The sequence below is a fragment of the Pristis pectinata genome, chromosome 2 (assembly GCF_009764475.1).
Source record: "Pristis pectinata isolate sPriPec2 chromosome 2, sPriPec2.1.pri, whole genome shotgun sequence".
NCBI lineage: Eukaryota > Metazoa > Chordata > Chondrichthyes > Rhinopristiformes > Pristidae > Pristis > Pristis pectinata.
Window position 1 is genome coordinate 46,085,735 of NC_067406.1, and position 14,575 is coordinate 46,100,309.

Here is a 14,575-nt window from a genome sequence, read left to right on the forward strand (position 1 = left end):
CCTAGAAATGCCAGAATTTCCATGTGGATAACCTGGCATTTCTCCATATTAATGCCAGGAGGTTTGAGACACCATGACAATACAGAAATAATTAAGTTCCTGATGAGTGTTTGGTGTGGCTTTGCAAACTTCACAAATTCCTCAGCCCTTGTGCTAGTGAATTTGCCTGCTGAACTTGAGCTATGTTGGAACCAGCACAGGAAAAGTGATTTCTTTCATTTCAATACAATGGAACTGATGCAAGGGAAGAAAGTAAGTATTGGGTCATTTATATGTTTTAATTAAATGAGTTTATTTAAGTCTTTTAATTGTCTTTGGTGTTTAATTTAAAAGAAGAAAAACAATTTTTTTATCTGTATGAATAATGTTTAATAGTTTTTAGGTTTTTCCATTAAGAAACTTTCAAAGCTTTTGGAAGTTTTGACAGGGGGCTGAGCAAGGGGCACACCTAGCCAGTTGTCAAAACTTTATATGGCTTTTTGGCATGGCTTTTTCTGGTACTGTTGTATGATCAGAATTATAACAAAAGGGCCCTGGGGCATACTGTGATTCACAGATAGATACCATATGGGTGTCTGCATGGAAGCTCTTGCAAAGGATCATCTCAAGGTAAGTGAGGACTTAACAGCTAAGACATTCTACGCCCAATCTTAGGATAGGAATAGTTAAATTTGACTTGACAATTCAATTGTATCATCAAGCATGTGAGATTCAGGATATAATTGCAGTGTCAACAGGACTAAAGTATAATTTTAGTAGTCTTTATTCTGCTTTGAATATTCAGCTTGTACTTTGGGTTTATTTTCAAATGAGGAAATATAGTAACTACCATTCTGTTTCCATTGTTCTGCACTCTACCATTGGCCTTCAATCCTTTGGCCTAGAAGGAGGGGTGAATCAAATATCATTCCTGCTCCAAACTGTTGTACTGAAGGCAAACATACTCAAGTCAATAAGTTTGGGCTGCATTTAAGATGTTCTAAACTCATATATGAAGAATGTCCCCTTGGAGGAAGAGGAGATTATGGATGGGATCACCCGCTCAATGGACCTATAGCTCCGTATGAGTTGCACCTTCAGGACCAACTGGGGAACAAAACCTAGATGTTTAAAAACCATTCAATGCATTAAACAGAGGAAAGCCTTGTTTAGATCATACAGTACCCCTGAAGCCACAAGAGGGCTAAAGTTAACACAGCAATTTTTCAAGTAATTAGTTCAATTAAACCTAATCTAATCAATCCAACCAAATCAGCAGTAATCTGACAGCTGATATGTTCTGTGATTTAGGCTTTGTCTTATTAATAACTAAGTCAATTACTGACCTCATTATAATCTGCAGATAATGAAGCCATTAATCACAGTAATCTCTTCTTAAATGCTTTATAATTGAAATACTTTTAAAGAATACTTACTGAGCCATAGATTTTTCCTTTCTTGTTCATGGCCAAATAATAATTGCTGTTAATTGCTTTAATAGCCACAACCCCAACTTCCACAGATGTGATTTTCAGTATACCTGAAACAAAACCAAAATAACTTGTTACAATAATGACTACAGTGGGGGATGGACACAGTTTATTCATTGCTTGTTCAGAAAATGGAAAATGCTTTGAAAAAGGATTGTAGCAATGTCACTTTGCTCATGACGCAAATGTGCTCCATATAAATAACAACGAAAATTCAGGATGTCATGGAAATCAAGTTTGGTTGGCATGATCTGATTCATAGTTGTAATGTCCTTAGAATACACTGAAGCACATTAAATAAATGTCCAAAGAAGCAGAAGGGTACTTACAACTCAGCACACTAAGCACTTACATATTTAGTTTTTCAGCTCTTGGTGGAAACTAAATGTCTGTAGAACTGTTGCGTTGTTTGAGAAGCAGGCTCACCACATGACTCTGCTGTCCAATAGGATGACAATGCAATTACACACAGAGATTTAGAGAGAATAGCATGTTACTTGCATTAAAATGCAGTCTATTCCCTTGTTTTAAAAAGCAAAACTAAAAAGCAATGAAAATGTATATTTAATGAAAAACGGCTATAAATTTAGTCTAGTAACAGGTTTTCATTATTTTCCAGATTTCCTTACATGTTGTCATGTTGAATCAACTTTGGGACTGTTTGGTTCTGGATTTGAACTCAAAAGTTCTGTTTCTCTGTCAGACTTGCTTGGGTCTATTACCTCACTTCCTGAAGCCTGCTCTAGATCCAACTCAAAAACAATTTGAGTGATCTTTCATGACCTATCAGGGCACAGCAGCAGCAGCCAGGTCAGTGGCACTGTGGCTGGCTCTGTGGCTCAGCAGGGAAGGGTAAAGTCAGGCAGAGCAATAGTGATAGGAGACTCGATAGTTAGGGGGACAGACAGGAGATTGTGTGGTTGCAAAAGAAACACCAGGGTAGTATGTTGCCTCCCAGGTGCTAGGGTTGAGGATGTCTCAGAGCGGCTGCAGAATATTCTCATGGGGGAGGGTGAGCAGCCAGAGGTCGTGGTGCACATTGGCACCAATGACATGGGTAGAAAGGGGGAAGAGGTCCTGCACAGTGAGTGTAGGGAGTTAGGAAAAAGGCTGAAGAGCAGGACCTCCAAGGTAGTAATCTCTGGATTACTCCCAGTGCTACGTGCTAGTCAGGGCAGGAATAGGTTGATAGAACAGATGAATGAGTGGCTGAGGAACTGGTGCAGGGGGCAGGGTTTCATGTTATTGCATCACTGGAACCCCTCCTGGGGCAGGGGTGACCTGTACAAGAAGGACGGGTTGCACCTCAACTGGAGTGAAACCAATATCCTGGCCGGGAGGCTCGGTAGTGTAGTCGGGAGAGTTTAAACTAGTTTGGCGGGGGATGGGAACCGGGCCAGGAAGTGGAGGGATTGAGAGGAAGGTAGATGTCAGGGCCAGTAAAAGCAGGCAGGAGCAAAGTAATAGACACGATGGGACAGACAGTTTGAAGTGCGTGTATTTGAATGCTAGGAGTATTATGCATAAGGATGATGAACTTAGAGCATGGATCAGTACATCACTATGATGATGGGGCCATAACAGAGACTTGGTTGAGAGAGGGACAGGAATGGGTGCTTAATGTTCCAGTGTTTTGATGTATCAGAAAAGATAGAGAAGGAGGTAAAAGAGAGGGGGGGGGAGTTGCACTACAAATCAGGGACAATATCACAGCTGCACTCAGAGGGGACATAATGGAGGGCTCGTCCACTGAGTCTATATGGGTAGAACTCAAATAAGAAAGGTGCATTCACTCTGATGGGATTAAACTACAGACCCCCCAATAGTCACCGGGACACTGAGGAACAGATATGCAGGCAGATTAGGGAAAGGTGTAAACCTAATAGGGTTGTTGTCGTGTCAACTTCCTTAAATTAAACTGGGACCTTCCTAGTGTAAGAGGTTTAGATGAGGCAGAATTTGTTAGGTGCATCCAGGAGGGTTTCTTAAAACAATATGTAGATAGTCCAATGAGAAGTGGGGCCATACTGGACCTGGTGTTGGGTAACAAGCCTGGCCAGTTGACCAACCTTTCAGTGGGAGAACAGTTACGGAACAGTGACCATAAATCTTTAAGTTTTAAGATAGCTATAGATAAGGACAAGTATGGACTTTGTGGGAGAGTATTAAATTGGAGCATGGCAAATTACGAGACCATTAGGCAGGAACTGTGGAGAGTTACTTGGGAACAGCTGTTTTTGGGCAAATCCACATCTAACATGTGGAGGGTGTTTAAAGACCAACTGCATGGAGTACAAGACAGCTTTGTTCCAGTAAGAAGAAAGGACAAGGATTGCAAGGTAAGAGAACCTTGGATGTTGAGACAGGTGGTGAATTTAGTCAAGAAGAAAAAGGAAAACTATGTAAAACTTTGGAAGCTAGGATCAAACAGAGTACTTAAGGATTATACAGAAGCCAGAAAGGAACTCAAGAAGGGAATTAGGAAAGCCAGGAGGGGCCATGAAAAGTCCTTGGCAAGTATGATTAAAGAGAATCCCCAGGCATTCTATTCATACATCAAAGCAAGAGGATAACCATTGAGTGGGTAGGACCACTCAAGGATAAAGGAGCGAACATCTGCTTTGAAGTGGAGGATGTGTGAGAGGTCCTTACTGAGTATATTGCATCAGTATTTACCAAGAAGAAAGACATGGAGAATGGGGAGATCAGTGTGGAGCATGCTAATATGCTAGGGCATTTTGGGATAAAGGAAGGGGTAGTATTGGGTCTCTTAAAGAGCATTAATGTGGATAAGTCCCCAGGGGCTGATGGGATATACCCCAGTTATTGAGAGAGACAAGAAATGAGATTGCTGGGGCCTTGACGAAGATTTTCATATCCTCTCTAGCCACAGACGAGGTCCTGGAGGATTGGTAAGTAGCCAATGTTGACCCATTATTCAAGAAGAATAACAGGGATAATCCTGGTAACTACAGACCAGTGAGTCTCACGTTAGTGGTAGGGAAGTTACTGGAGAGAATTCTTTGGGATAGGATTTATGAGCACTTGGAAAACCATGGCCTAATTAGGTACAGTCAGCATGGCTTTGTGCAGGGCAAGTCATGTCTTACTAACTTGATTGAGTTTTTTGAGGAGGTGACAAGGGTGATTGATAAAGGTAGAGCTGTGGATGTTGTCTACATGGATTTTAGTAAAGTGTTTGACAAGGTCCATCTTGGGAGGCTCATCCAGAAGATTAAGATGCATGGGATCCAAGGTGAATTGGCTGTTTGGATTCAGAACTGGCTTGCCTGTAGAAGACAGACGGTAGTGGTCGATGGGACTTGCTTTAGCTGGAGGTCTGTGACTAGTGGTGTTCCTCAGCAATCCGTATTGGGACCTCTGTTGTTTGTGATGTATATAAATGACCTGGATGAAAATGTACATGGGTGGGTTAATAAGTTTGCAGATGATATGAAGGTTGGTGGTGTTGTGGGTAGCACAGAAGACTGGTGGATGGAGTTTAACCCGGCCAAATGTGAAATGTTGCACCTTGGGAGGGAAGGAACAGTAAAGGGACAGTACATTGACAGTGTTGACGAGCAGAGAGATCTTGGGGTCCAAGTTCATAGCTCCCTGAAAGTGGCAATACAGATTGATAGGGTGATAAAGAAGACATATGGCATGCTTGCCTTTATTAGTTGAGGCATTGAGATCAAGAGTCAGGAAGTTATTCTGCAGCTTTATAAAACTTTAGTTAGGGTGCATCTGGAGTATTGCATTCAGTTCTATTATAGGAAGAAAGTCGAGGCTTTGGAGAGGGTGCAGAAGAGGTTTACCAGAATGCTGCCTGGATTAGAGGGCATGTGTTATGAGGATAGGTTAGACAAACTTAAGTTGTTTTCTTTGGAGCAGCGGAGGCTGAGGGGAGATCTGATAGAGGTTTACAAGATTATGAGAGGCAAAGATAGAGTAGACAGCCAATATCTTTTGCCCAGGGTTGAAATGTCTCATACTAGAGGGCATGCATTTAAGGTGATGGGGGTAAGTTCAAAGGAGATGTGTGGGGCAAGTTTTTTTACACAGAGTGGTGGGTGCCTGGAATGTGCTGTCTGGGGTGGTGGTGGAGGCAAATACGATAGGGGCACTCTAGAAGCTCTTTGATAGGCACATGAATGTCAGGGAAATGGTAGGATATGGATATTATGTAGGCAGAAGGGATTAGTTTAGTTGGGCATTTTATTACTAATGTAATTGGTTGGCACAACATTGTGGGCAGAAGAGCCTGTTCCTGTGCTGTACTGTTCTATGTTCTAATTTCATGATTGAGTGGTTCAAAATTCAAACTTGGTTCATCTCTATCAGAAATCATTCGATCTGAATGAAGTTTTCAGACTTTTATCACTAATTTCCACAAATATCTCTTGGTCCTGCAAACCTCATCCATTGTCCACACCTTCCATGTGTGAGCTCACTTTGGTAAATGGGTTAAGAACATGAACACACTCATTTTGCTTGAAACTGTATTCCTTCTGGAATAGTGCTGCAGAGGTAATGTTGCTTCTCTTCAACTCTGGAAGTTAAGGTTGTTTGAACAAAATTGAAGCTTATTCACAACCTGCTCTTCATTAAGAGTTCTGCATGTGTTTACTTGTGGTGATGTTTAGGGTTGTTCTGTAATTTAGAAAGAAATTGGCCAAGTGATGTTTCTTGTTAAGCTTTAAGTATCCTTGCAACACTTTCTTCTAGGCAGTTTCCTTGACGATTTGACTGATCCCTCAGCTGTTTCATTTGAAGTCAGATATTATAAGGGAAGTATGCTTGATACCATGCCATTTCATAAAGTTTCTCAAAAGGGCAGATGTGGGCCATTGTCAGAACCAAGCTCTTTAAGTAAGCCCTGATATGCAGATCTGGACCCCATTAGTCTGTTCAGCAGTGGTGCAGGAATCCATGTTCAATCCACTTTGAGAGACAATTGGTCAGTGTGAGGAAATTCCATTTTCCACAAAATTCTACATGTGCTTTCTGAAAAGTTCCAGTCCATGATGGCAAAACAATTTTTGAAGATTTATTCCTATAACTACATATTCTTAAATACTGCATTTGCTGCACAATGATTCAATGTGAGGCCAGTGAACAAAACTTCTTGTGATTGTGTCATAATGACTATACCTGAGTATTTTGTATAAAAGTTCACCAAAATCTTTTCCCTCAAAGTTTATCCCACTTGATACATGCTCGATGCACCTCTTTGCATTCCAAAATACTACGGTGGTGGATAGGGTTGATTAGGTATTACTTTGGTAAGACAGCTGATAGAACTTATCCCAAGCTTCCCTCTTGATTTGTGCAAAATGCTCTTGCTCTTTGTGGCAATGTGAGAAGCAAAAACAATGGGTTTTTCTTGCCCATCATCCATGCTGTGACATATTACTGCACCTACACCATAATACTGCATTGCACATCAACTTCAACTCACGCTTAATATAGTAATGAATAAGAAGATCATCACTTTCTCAACCTTCCTTCCATTCAGCATGTGCATGTTCTGGCTTTTTCTTCTACATCCATTTCTCATACTTCTTCAACAATTGATGCAGTGGTATGAGCTCTGTTCTAAGATCTGGAATCATGTGGAACACTGAACCATCACATAGCTATGACTTTAGCTCTGTTATATTTTCAAACCTTTATGCATTGGTGAAGGCTTCTACTATTTCCAATATCATCAACCTTTAAATTAAGATTACTTCTCATTGCAAAAGCATGCAGATGCTTCATTTTGGACATATAATTTCCTGAACACATCATCCAAAGCCAGAAGATTTTCTTCTTCTTTCCACTTGGTAATCAACAGTTCATCCTGATTACACAATCAATGATCCAGTTTTTGCAAAACTTTATCTATTATGGCCTTGAAAATCTTGACTTATTGGGCATTGTGTATGTATAGACCCCTCAGTGCATTTTGAAGGTTATATACTCTTGATTAGCTTTGTTGATATTCTACTTTTTTTGTGAGAGGGATCAAATTTTAGGAATTACTTTGATCCTGTTACCTCTGCATACATGTCTTGCAAAGTGGCTAGTGAATATTATTAAATATCTACAGCCTGAATTAGTTTGAATTTGTTGTCACCTTACAACTCCATTATATTGTCTTATTTAGACAAACTACTATTGGTGTGACATGCTCTGGTTGGGCAGGCACGGTAGTGTAGCAGTTAGCGTAACGCTTTACAGCGCCAGCGACTCGGGTTCAATTCCGGCCACTGTCTGTAAGGAGTTTGTATGTTCTCTCTGTGTCTGCGTGGGTTTCCTCCGGGTTCTCCAGTTTCCTCCCACATTCCAAAGACGTACAGGTTAGGAAATTGTGGGCATGCTACGTTGGCGCCGGAAGTGTGGCGACACTTGCGGGTTGCCCCCAGAACACTACGCAAAAAGATGTATTTCACTGTATGTTTCGATGTACATGTGACTAATAAAAGCATCTTATCTTATCTTATCTTACAAGCACAAAACTTACTTCTAGACCATCGAGTTCCTTCTTCACTTGACCCTTTTAGTCCATGCATAACTGATCTGCTGCAAATGTGTGCATTGCACCGTGGTATACCAATGCACCTCTACCCAAACACATAATTTTATCTCTCCAACAATAAATTAAGGCATGACTTTCGCACCTTAATCTTGATTCATTATCTCAGCCAGTCCTTCCCCATTAAACTTGTTTTCTTAGTTTATTACAATGAAAGATAGCTGTACTCGCTGTCTGTCATGTTACACTGTGCAGTCCAATTGCCCCAGTGTCTGCAAAATCTCACCAGAGTAGCTTTTCAGTTTGATGGTAATTTCCATCAATGGTATTTGGCTGAACTTGCTGCAGTGTCTTGACTCATTACTGAACAATCTGTGGCAGTATTAATTTCCTTGTAGTTGCATCATTTTTTTTAATGAATACCTTTATCAAAAGTCTATCCCTTTTGCTTCTGTTACTGTTTGTGGCATAGACACTCTACAATTCAAGTTTTTCACTGTCTAAACAAGAAGTCCTCTTTTCTGTTGTCATCTTGAATTGGAATCTCAATTACTTTTGCTGCTTGTTTTAGCCATGTATATTCGACTGTTGAAACATGACTTTTTTGCCAATTGAAGCAATTGGGTATTCTAAACTGTCAAGACTGGTGAGCGATGGCCATTGCAATGATAGCAACAAACTGAACTGGTCTCACCAATGTGTGTCTTTGGACTCTGCCGCAGTGCTCTGACTGTGGATTGCAGTTATCTGATATCATTTCCATTGACATAACAATTTCACATGTAATTTTGAATGCTAGGTTCTGTGTACTCGTCAACTTTGACTGGATTTGTTCATCTATCAGTCTTCACACAAGTCTATTGTATAAGGCATAATTTAAAATGACAATTGAAACAAAAAATCTTACTAATTGCCTCATCTTACTCTGGCTCCTTGTCTCAAAATTATAGCTTTCAGCTATTTCCAGAAGCTTTGGATTAATCTTCCAGTTTATCCACAACTTATTTGCCTTGCATTTGATCCAATCTACACCAGACTATTTTTTATGCTTGCACTTCTTAACTACATGGATTCTAACAATATCATCTTCTCTTTCAATCTCCTCGATATTTAAGGCACATGCCCAGTTATTTGGTTTGTGAGCTAAATGGTTCTTGAGCTTGGTCACACATTTTGAGGCTCCCAATATAGTCAGTTGGGGCAACCAGATTCTCCCTTTCCAATTCAACAGTGATATTGCTTAACCTGGTGCATGCAATAGTCTAGTGATATATCAAGTTTGCTGCCCTCCTTGTCACCAATGTTTAACATTTTTACAGATCAATTAAGGCAGTGTAGCGGCTAGCTACACACTATGGAATGAAGACACAGAGTCGATTGTTTGAAGTCAGAAGTCGAATGAACGACAGGGGTGTGGTGCGCCTTTAATACTCAAAAGCTTCCCGCACTACAGCTCCCGCACTGATGTCACGCGTGGGTCACCTGACCTTCCCGTGCGTGGGCTTTCCTAGCCCAATGATGGAGAAGAAGGAGGGCCCCACGCCATCTTGGATTGGGGCCTCCAATGACGTTCGCAATGTCAGGAGCCGGTTTGATGCCGGTACGGTGAGTCACCACATAACCCCCCCCACCCCCCCAGAACCGGTGATACCGTCGCGAAAACCAGAATTAAATAAACTATGACTTGGGTGGCCTGCCCCTACGTCGCGCCCGCTGGACCACTATGGGTTGGTCCAAGTCTAAATGAGCCGGCTTCAGCCAGTCAATTGTAAAAACCTCTACACGCCCCCCAATGTCCAGCACAAACATAGACCCATTGTTCTTGATGACCCAGAATGGCCCCTCATATGGCCGCTGCAGCGGTGTTCGGTGCACACCCCTCCTGACAAAGACAAACTTACAGTCTCGGAGTGAAGTCGGCATACATGTCGGGGCCTGTCCATGTCGCGAGGTGGGTATCGGGACCAGGTTTCTAAGCCGCTCGTGCAGCCGGTCGAGCGTCGCAGCAGGTTCTTCCTCTGGCCCCCGAGGGGCTGGTAGGAACTCGCCCAGGACGACTAAGGGCGTTCCATAGACCATCTCCGTGGATGAGGCATGCAGGTCCTCTTTTGGCGTGGTATGTATCCCCAGCAGGACCCAGGGGAGTTCGTCCACCCAGTTGAGCCCCTTAAGGCGGGCCATGAGTGCCGACTTCAGGTGTCAATGGAACCTCTCCACCAGCCCATTGGATTGCGGATGATAGGTGGTGGTGAGGTGGATTCGGGAACCCCACAAGTCGGCGACGGCAGACCATAGGCCGGAGGTGAATTGAGCTTCCCTGCCTGAGGTGATATGTGACAGGACACCGAAACGGGCCACCCAAGCTGACTAAAGGGCCAGTGCGCAGGACTGGGCGGAGGTATCTGCGAGGGGAATGGCTTCGGGCCAGCAGGTAAAACGGTCGACAATCGTGAGGAGGTACCACGCTCCTCGGGAGACTGGGAGAGGGCCGACCAGGTCGATATGGATATGGTCGAACCTCCGGCGAGTAGGTTGAAAGTCCTGCAGGGGGGCCTTGACATGCTGCTGTACTTTTGAGGTTTGGCAGTGTGTGCAGGACCGGGCCCATTCGGAAACCTGTTTACACAGGCCATGCCAGATGAACTTGTTGGACACCATCCGGACAGTAGACCGGATGGATGGGTGTGCCAGGCCGTGGACGGAATCAAACACCCGTCGACGCCAGGCAGCTGGGACGATGGGGCAGGGTCTACCTGTGGAGATATTGCAGAGCAGGGTGCGCTCACCGGGACCTTGCAGTTGCAGGCCCAAGACTGCGGTGCGATAGCTGGGCATCTCCATGTCCGTTCGCTGTGCCTCTGCCAAGATGCCGAAATCCAACCCCTGGGACAAAACTTGGATGGTGGGTTGTGACAGTGTATCCACGACCATGTTCTCTTTCCCGGACAGGTGGCGGATGTCAGTGGTATACTCTGAGATGTACGATAAGTGCCGCTGCTGCCATGCTGACCAGGGATCTGAGACCTTGTTGAAAGCAAAGGTCAACGGCTTGTGGTCAGTGAAAGCTATAAACGGCCTGCCCTCCAAGAAGTATCGGAAGTGTCTGATGGCCAGGTACAACGCCAACAGCTCGCGGTCGAAGGTGCTATATTTGAGCTCTGGTGGTTGAAGGTGTCTGCTGAAGAACGCCAGCAGTTGCCAACGCCCTTCGATAAGCTGTCCTAGAACGCCTCCGACCGCTGTGCTGGAGGCGTTGACCGTGAGGGCAGTCGGGATGTCTGTACGAGGATGCACCAACATGACCGTGTCCGCCAAGGCCTGCTTGGTTTTGACGAATGCGGTGTGAGCCTCCTCTGACCAAACAATGTCCTTGCTTCCGCCTGACAGGAGAGCAAACAACAGACGCATGATGCGGGCCGTGGATGGTATGAACCAGTGATAAAAGTTTACCATACCGAGGAATTCCTGCAGGCCCTTGATGGAGGTGGGTCTGGTGAAATGGCGGATGGCATTGACCTTTGGAGGCAGGGGCGTGGTGCCGTGTTTGTCGATCCGATGGCCCAGGAAATCGATTGCCTCAAGCCTGAACTGGCATTTGGCTGGGTTGATGGTCAGGCCAAAATCCCTCAGGCGAGTAAAGAGTTGGCAGAGGTGTGTGAAATGTTCCTGGTGGCTGCTGCTGGCGATCAAGAGGTCGTCGAGGTATATGAAGACGAAGTCAAGGTCGTGCCCGACCGCGTCCATCAGTTGTTGGAAGGACTGAGCAGCAATCTTGAGGCCAAAGGGCATCCGGACGAATTCAAAGAGGCTGAAAGGTGTGATCAGCGCCGTCTTTGGAATGTCGTCCAGATGCACCGGGATCTGGTGATAGCCGCGGACGAGGTTGACCTTGGAAAAAATGGACCGCCCGTGCAGGTTGGCAGCGAAGTCCTGAATATGTGGCACGGGGTACCAGTCCAGGGTAGTTCTGTCATTCAGGCATTGGTAATCACCGCAGGGTTGCCAGCCTCTGGCTGCCTTGGGGACCTAGTGTAGCGGAGAGGCCCATTGGCTGTCCGACCTGCGGATGATCCCCAACTTCTCCATCCTTTTGAATTCCTCTTTTGCGAGGCAGATCTTGTCTGGGGGTAGCCGCCGGGTGCGGGCATGGAGGGGAGGGCCCTGGGTGGGGATGTGATGCTGGACGCCATGCTTGGGCAAGGTGGTGGAGAACTGGGGCATTAGTACAGACGGGAACTCTGCCAGGACCCTGGCGAACTCGTTGGTCGACATGGTGATGGAGTCGAGGTGTGGGGCCGGTAGCTAGGCCTCACCCAACGAGGATGTTTGGAAGGTCCTGGCATGTACCAAACACTTACCCTGCAGGTCAACCAGCAGACTGTTGGTGCGAAGGAAGTCTGCCCCGAGGAGTGGTTGCACAACAGTGGCCAGGGTGAATTTTCAAGTAAAGTTGCAGGTGCCGAACTGGAGGTGCACTAAATGGGTGCCAAAGGTCTGGATGGCACTGCCGTTGGCGGCTCTGAGGGCGGGTCCTGGTGTGCAGTTGCGAGTCTTGTGGCTGTTGGGAAGCATGACGCTGACTTCGGCTCTGGTATCCACCAGGAAACGACAGCTGGAACGCCTGTCCCACACATGCAAGAGGCTATCCGGGTGGCCAGCTGCCATAGCCATCAGCGGCGGCTGGCTCTGGCGTTTCCCAGAAACCTGCATGGTGGCTGGCACCTGCGGGTGTCTGCGCCCCACCGCTAGTGGTAGAAACACCATTGGTTGGTCGGTGCCTCAGACCTGGTGGCGGGTGGGGTGTGTTCAATTGCCGGGTCTGGCCTGCTGGGCCGCTGGGTACGTGGCGTGGCAATGCGCTCGACAGACGCCCTGCTCTCCTTTCTCGCCCGCCAAAGGACATCCGCCCGGGCAGCCACCTTCCGGGGGTCACTGAAATCAGCATCCGCCAGGAGCAGGTGGATGTCATTGGGTAACTGCTCCAGAAAGGCCTGCTCAAACATCAGGCAGGGATTGTGGCCGTCTGCCAGGGCCAACATCTCGTTCATGAGTGCAGAGGGGGGTCTGTCACCCAACCCATCGAGGTGGAGGAGGCGGGAAGTCCGTTCGCGTCGGGAAAGGCCGATAGTTTCAAGGAGGGTCTTGAACATCATACTTCTCCTCCTCCGGGGTCGCCTGGATGAAGTCCTCGACCTGGGCTGTGGTGTCTTTGTCGAGGGCGCTTACCACATAGTAGTACTTGGTGTTGTCCCTGGTGATCTGGCGAATCCGGAACTGGACCTCGGCCTGGTCGAACCAGACACGAGGCCTGAGGGTCCAGAAGGTGGGCAGTTTAAGGGTTACTGCCTGTACCTCTTGTTGTGCAGACATCGTGGGTCCAAAAATGTTTGGGCCTGTCGGGGTCACCAATGTAGTGGCTAACTACATGCTATGAAATGAAGACACAGAGTCGATTGTTTGAAGTCAGAAGTCGAATGAACGACAGGGGCGTGGTGCTCCTTTAATACTCCAAAGCTTCCCGCATGACAGCGCCCGCGTAGACGTCATGCGCAGGTCACCTGACCTTCCCGCGCGCAGGCTTTCCTAACCCAACGATGGAGAAGAAGGAGGGCCCCGCGCCATCTTGGATCGGGGTCTCCGACGACGTTTGTGATGTCGGGAGCCGGTTCGATGCTGGTACGGTGAGTCGCCACAGCAGAGTAAATATATATTTAAAAGAGGTAAAAATTTGAAAAAAACTACACAAATCTAGAAATCTGAAAAAAAAACACAGAAATGCTGACAACACTCAGTTGGTCAGGCAGCATCTGTAGAAAGAGAAACTGAGCTAAGGTTTCAGGTTGGACCCTTTGTCAGGACTGGGTGAGATAAACACTCCTGATGAAGGGTCTTTGACCTGAAATATTAACTTAATTTCTCCTTCTACAGAAACCTTGTGACATGTTGAGTGTTTTGAGTTTCTGTTTTTATTTTATTTAAAAGTGGTAATACTTTACTTACAAGGCAGAACACTTAACCTATAAATGTGGTTAGTCTTCAAGCTTCTGCTACTGACTGCTTGTTCCAGTCAGTGTTATTTTATATTGTTTCAAAGCAGGCACACCATGTGGCCCCTGGCCTGGTAGGATCACAGTAGGTCCTTGTATATAAAAACAGTAACCAAGTGTCATTTGTATTGCGATTTTCCATAACATGAAACCACGTCATCTGTGCATGTGTCAAGAAATGTGAGTCAAAAATAAAATTGTGCTCACTTATTCAATTTTTTCACAAAAATTTCAGAAAAATGAATTTTTATTCCATATCTCAGATTTTTGGTAGTGATTTGTGAATTCTGTAAAGGTGAATTTCCATTACCCAAACTACTGTAATGCAAGGATCACCTGTACATAACAATCCACTGGAGTTGGCTTCAGGAGATAATTGTAAATCCTTTCCTCCTTTCAAGCAGTAACTGGGCAGGAATAGCAAACAATATCGTTTAAAGGAATATTGGATTTAAACAGCACTTTTTGGAAGTGCACTACAACTGATTAAGAATCTCTGAAATGTTGCCACTGTTATAATTAAGGGAATACAGTAATCA

General features: G+C 45.3%; 1 protein-coding gene across 1 annotated transcript in view; it reads right to left on the reverse strand.

Moving 5' to 3' along the window:
- fgf10a (fibroblast growth factor 10a) overlaps positions 1-14,575 on the reverse strand; it is a 105,401-nt gene that overhangs the window by 4,809 nt on the left and 86,017 nt on the right. The window contains exon 2 of the mRNA XM_052042722.1: positions 1,416-1,519. Coding sequence (XP_051898682.1) covers positions 1,416-1,519 — 104 coding nt within the window. The remainder of the gene's footprint in view (positions 1-1,415; positions 1,520-14,575) is intronic.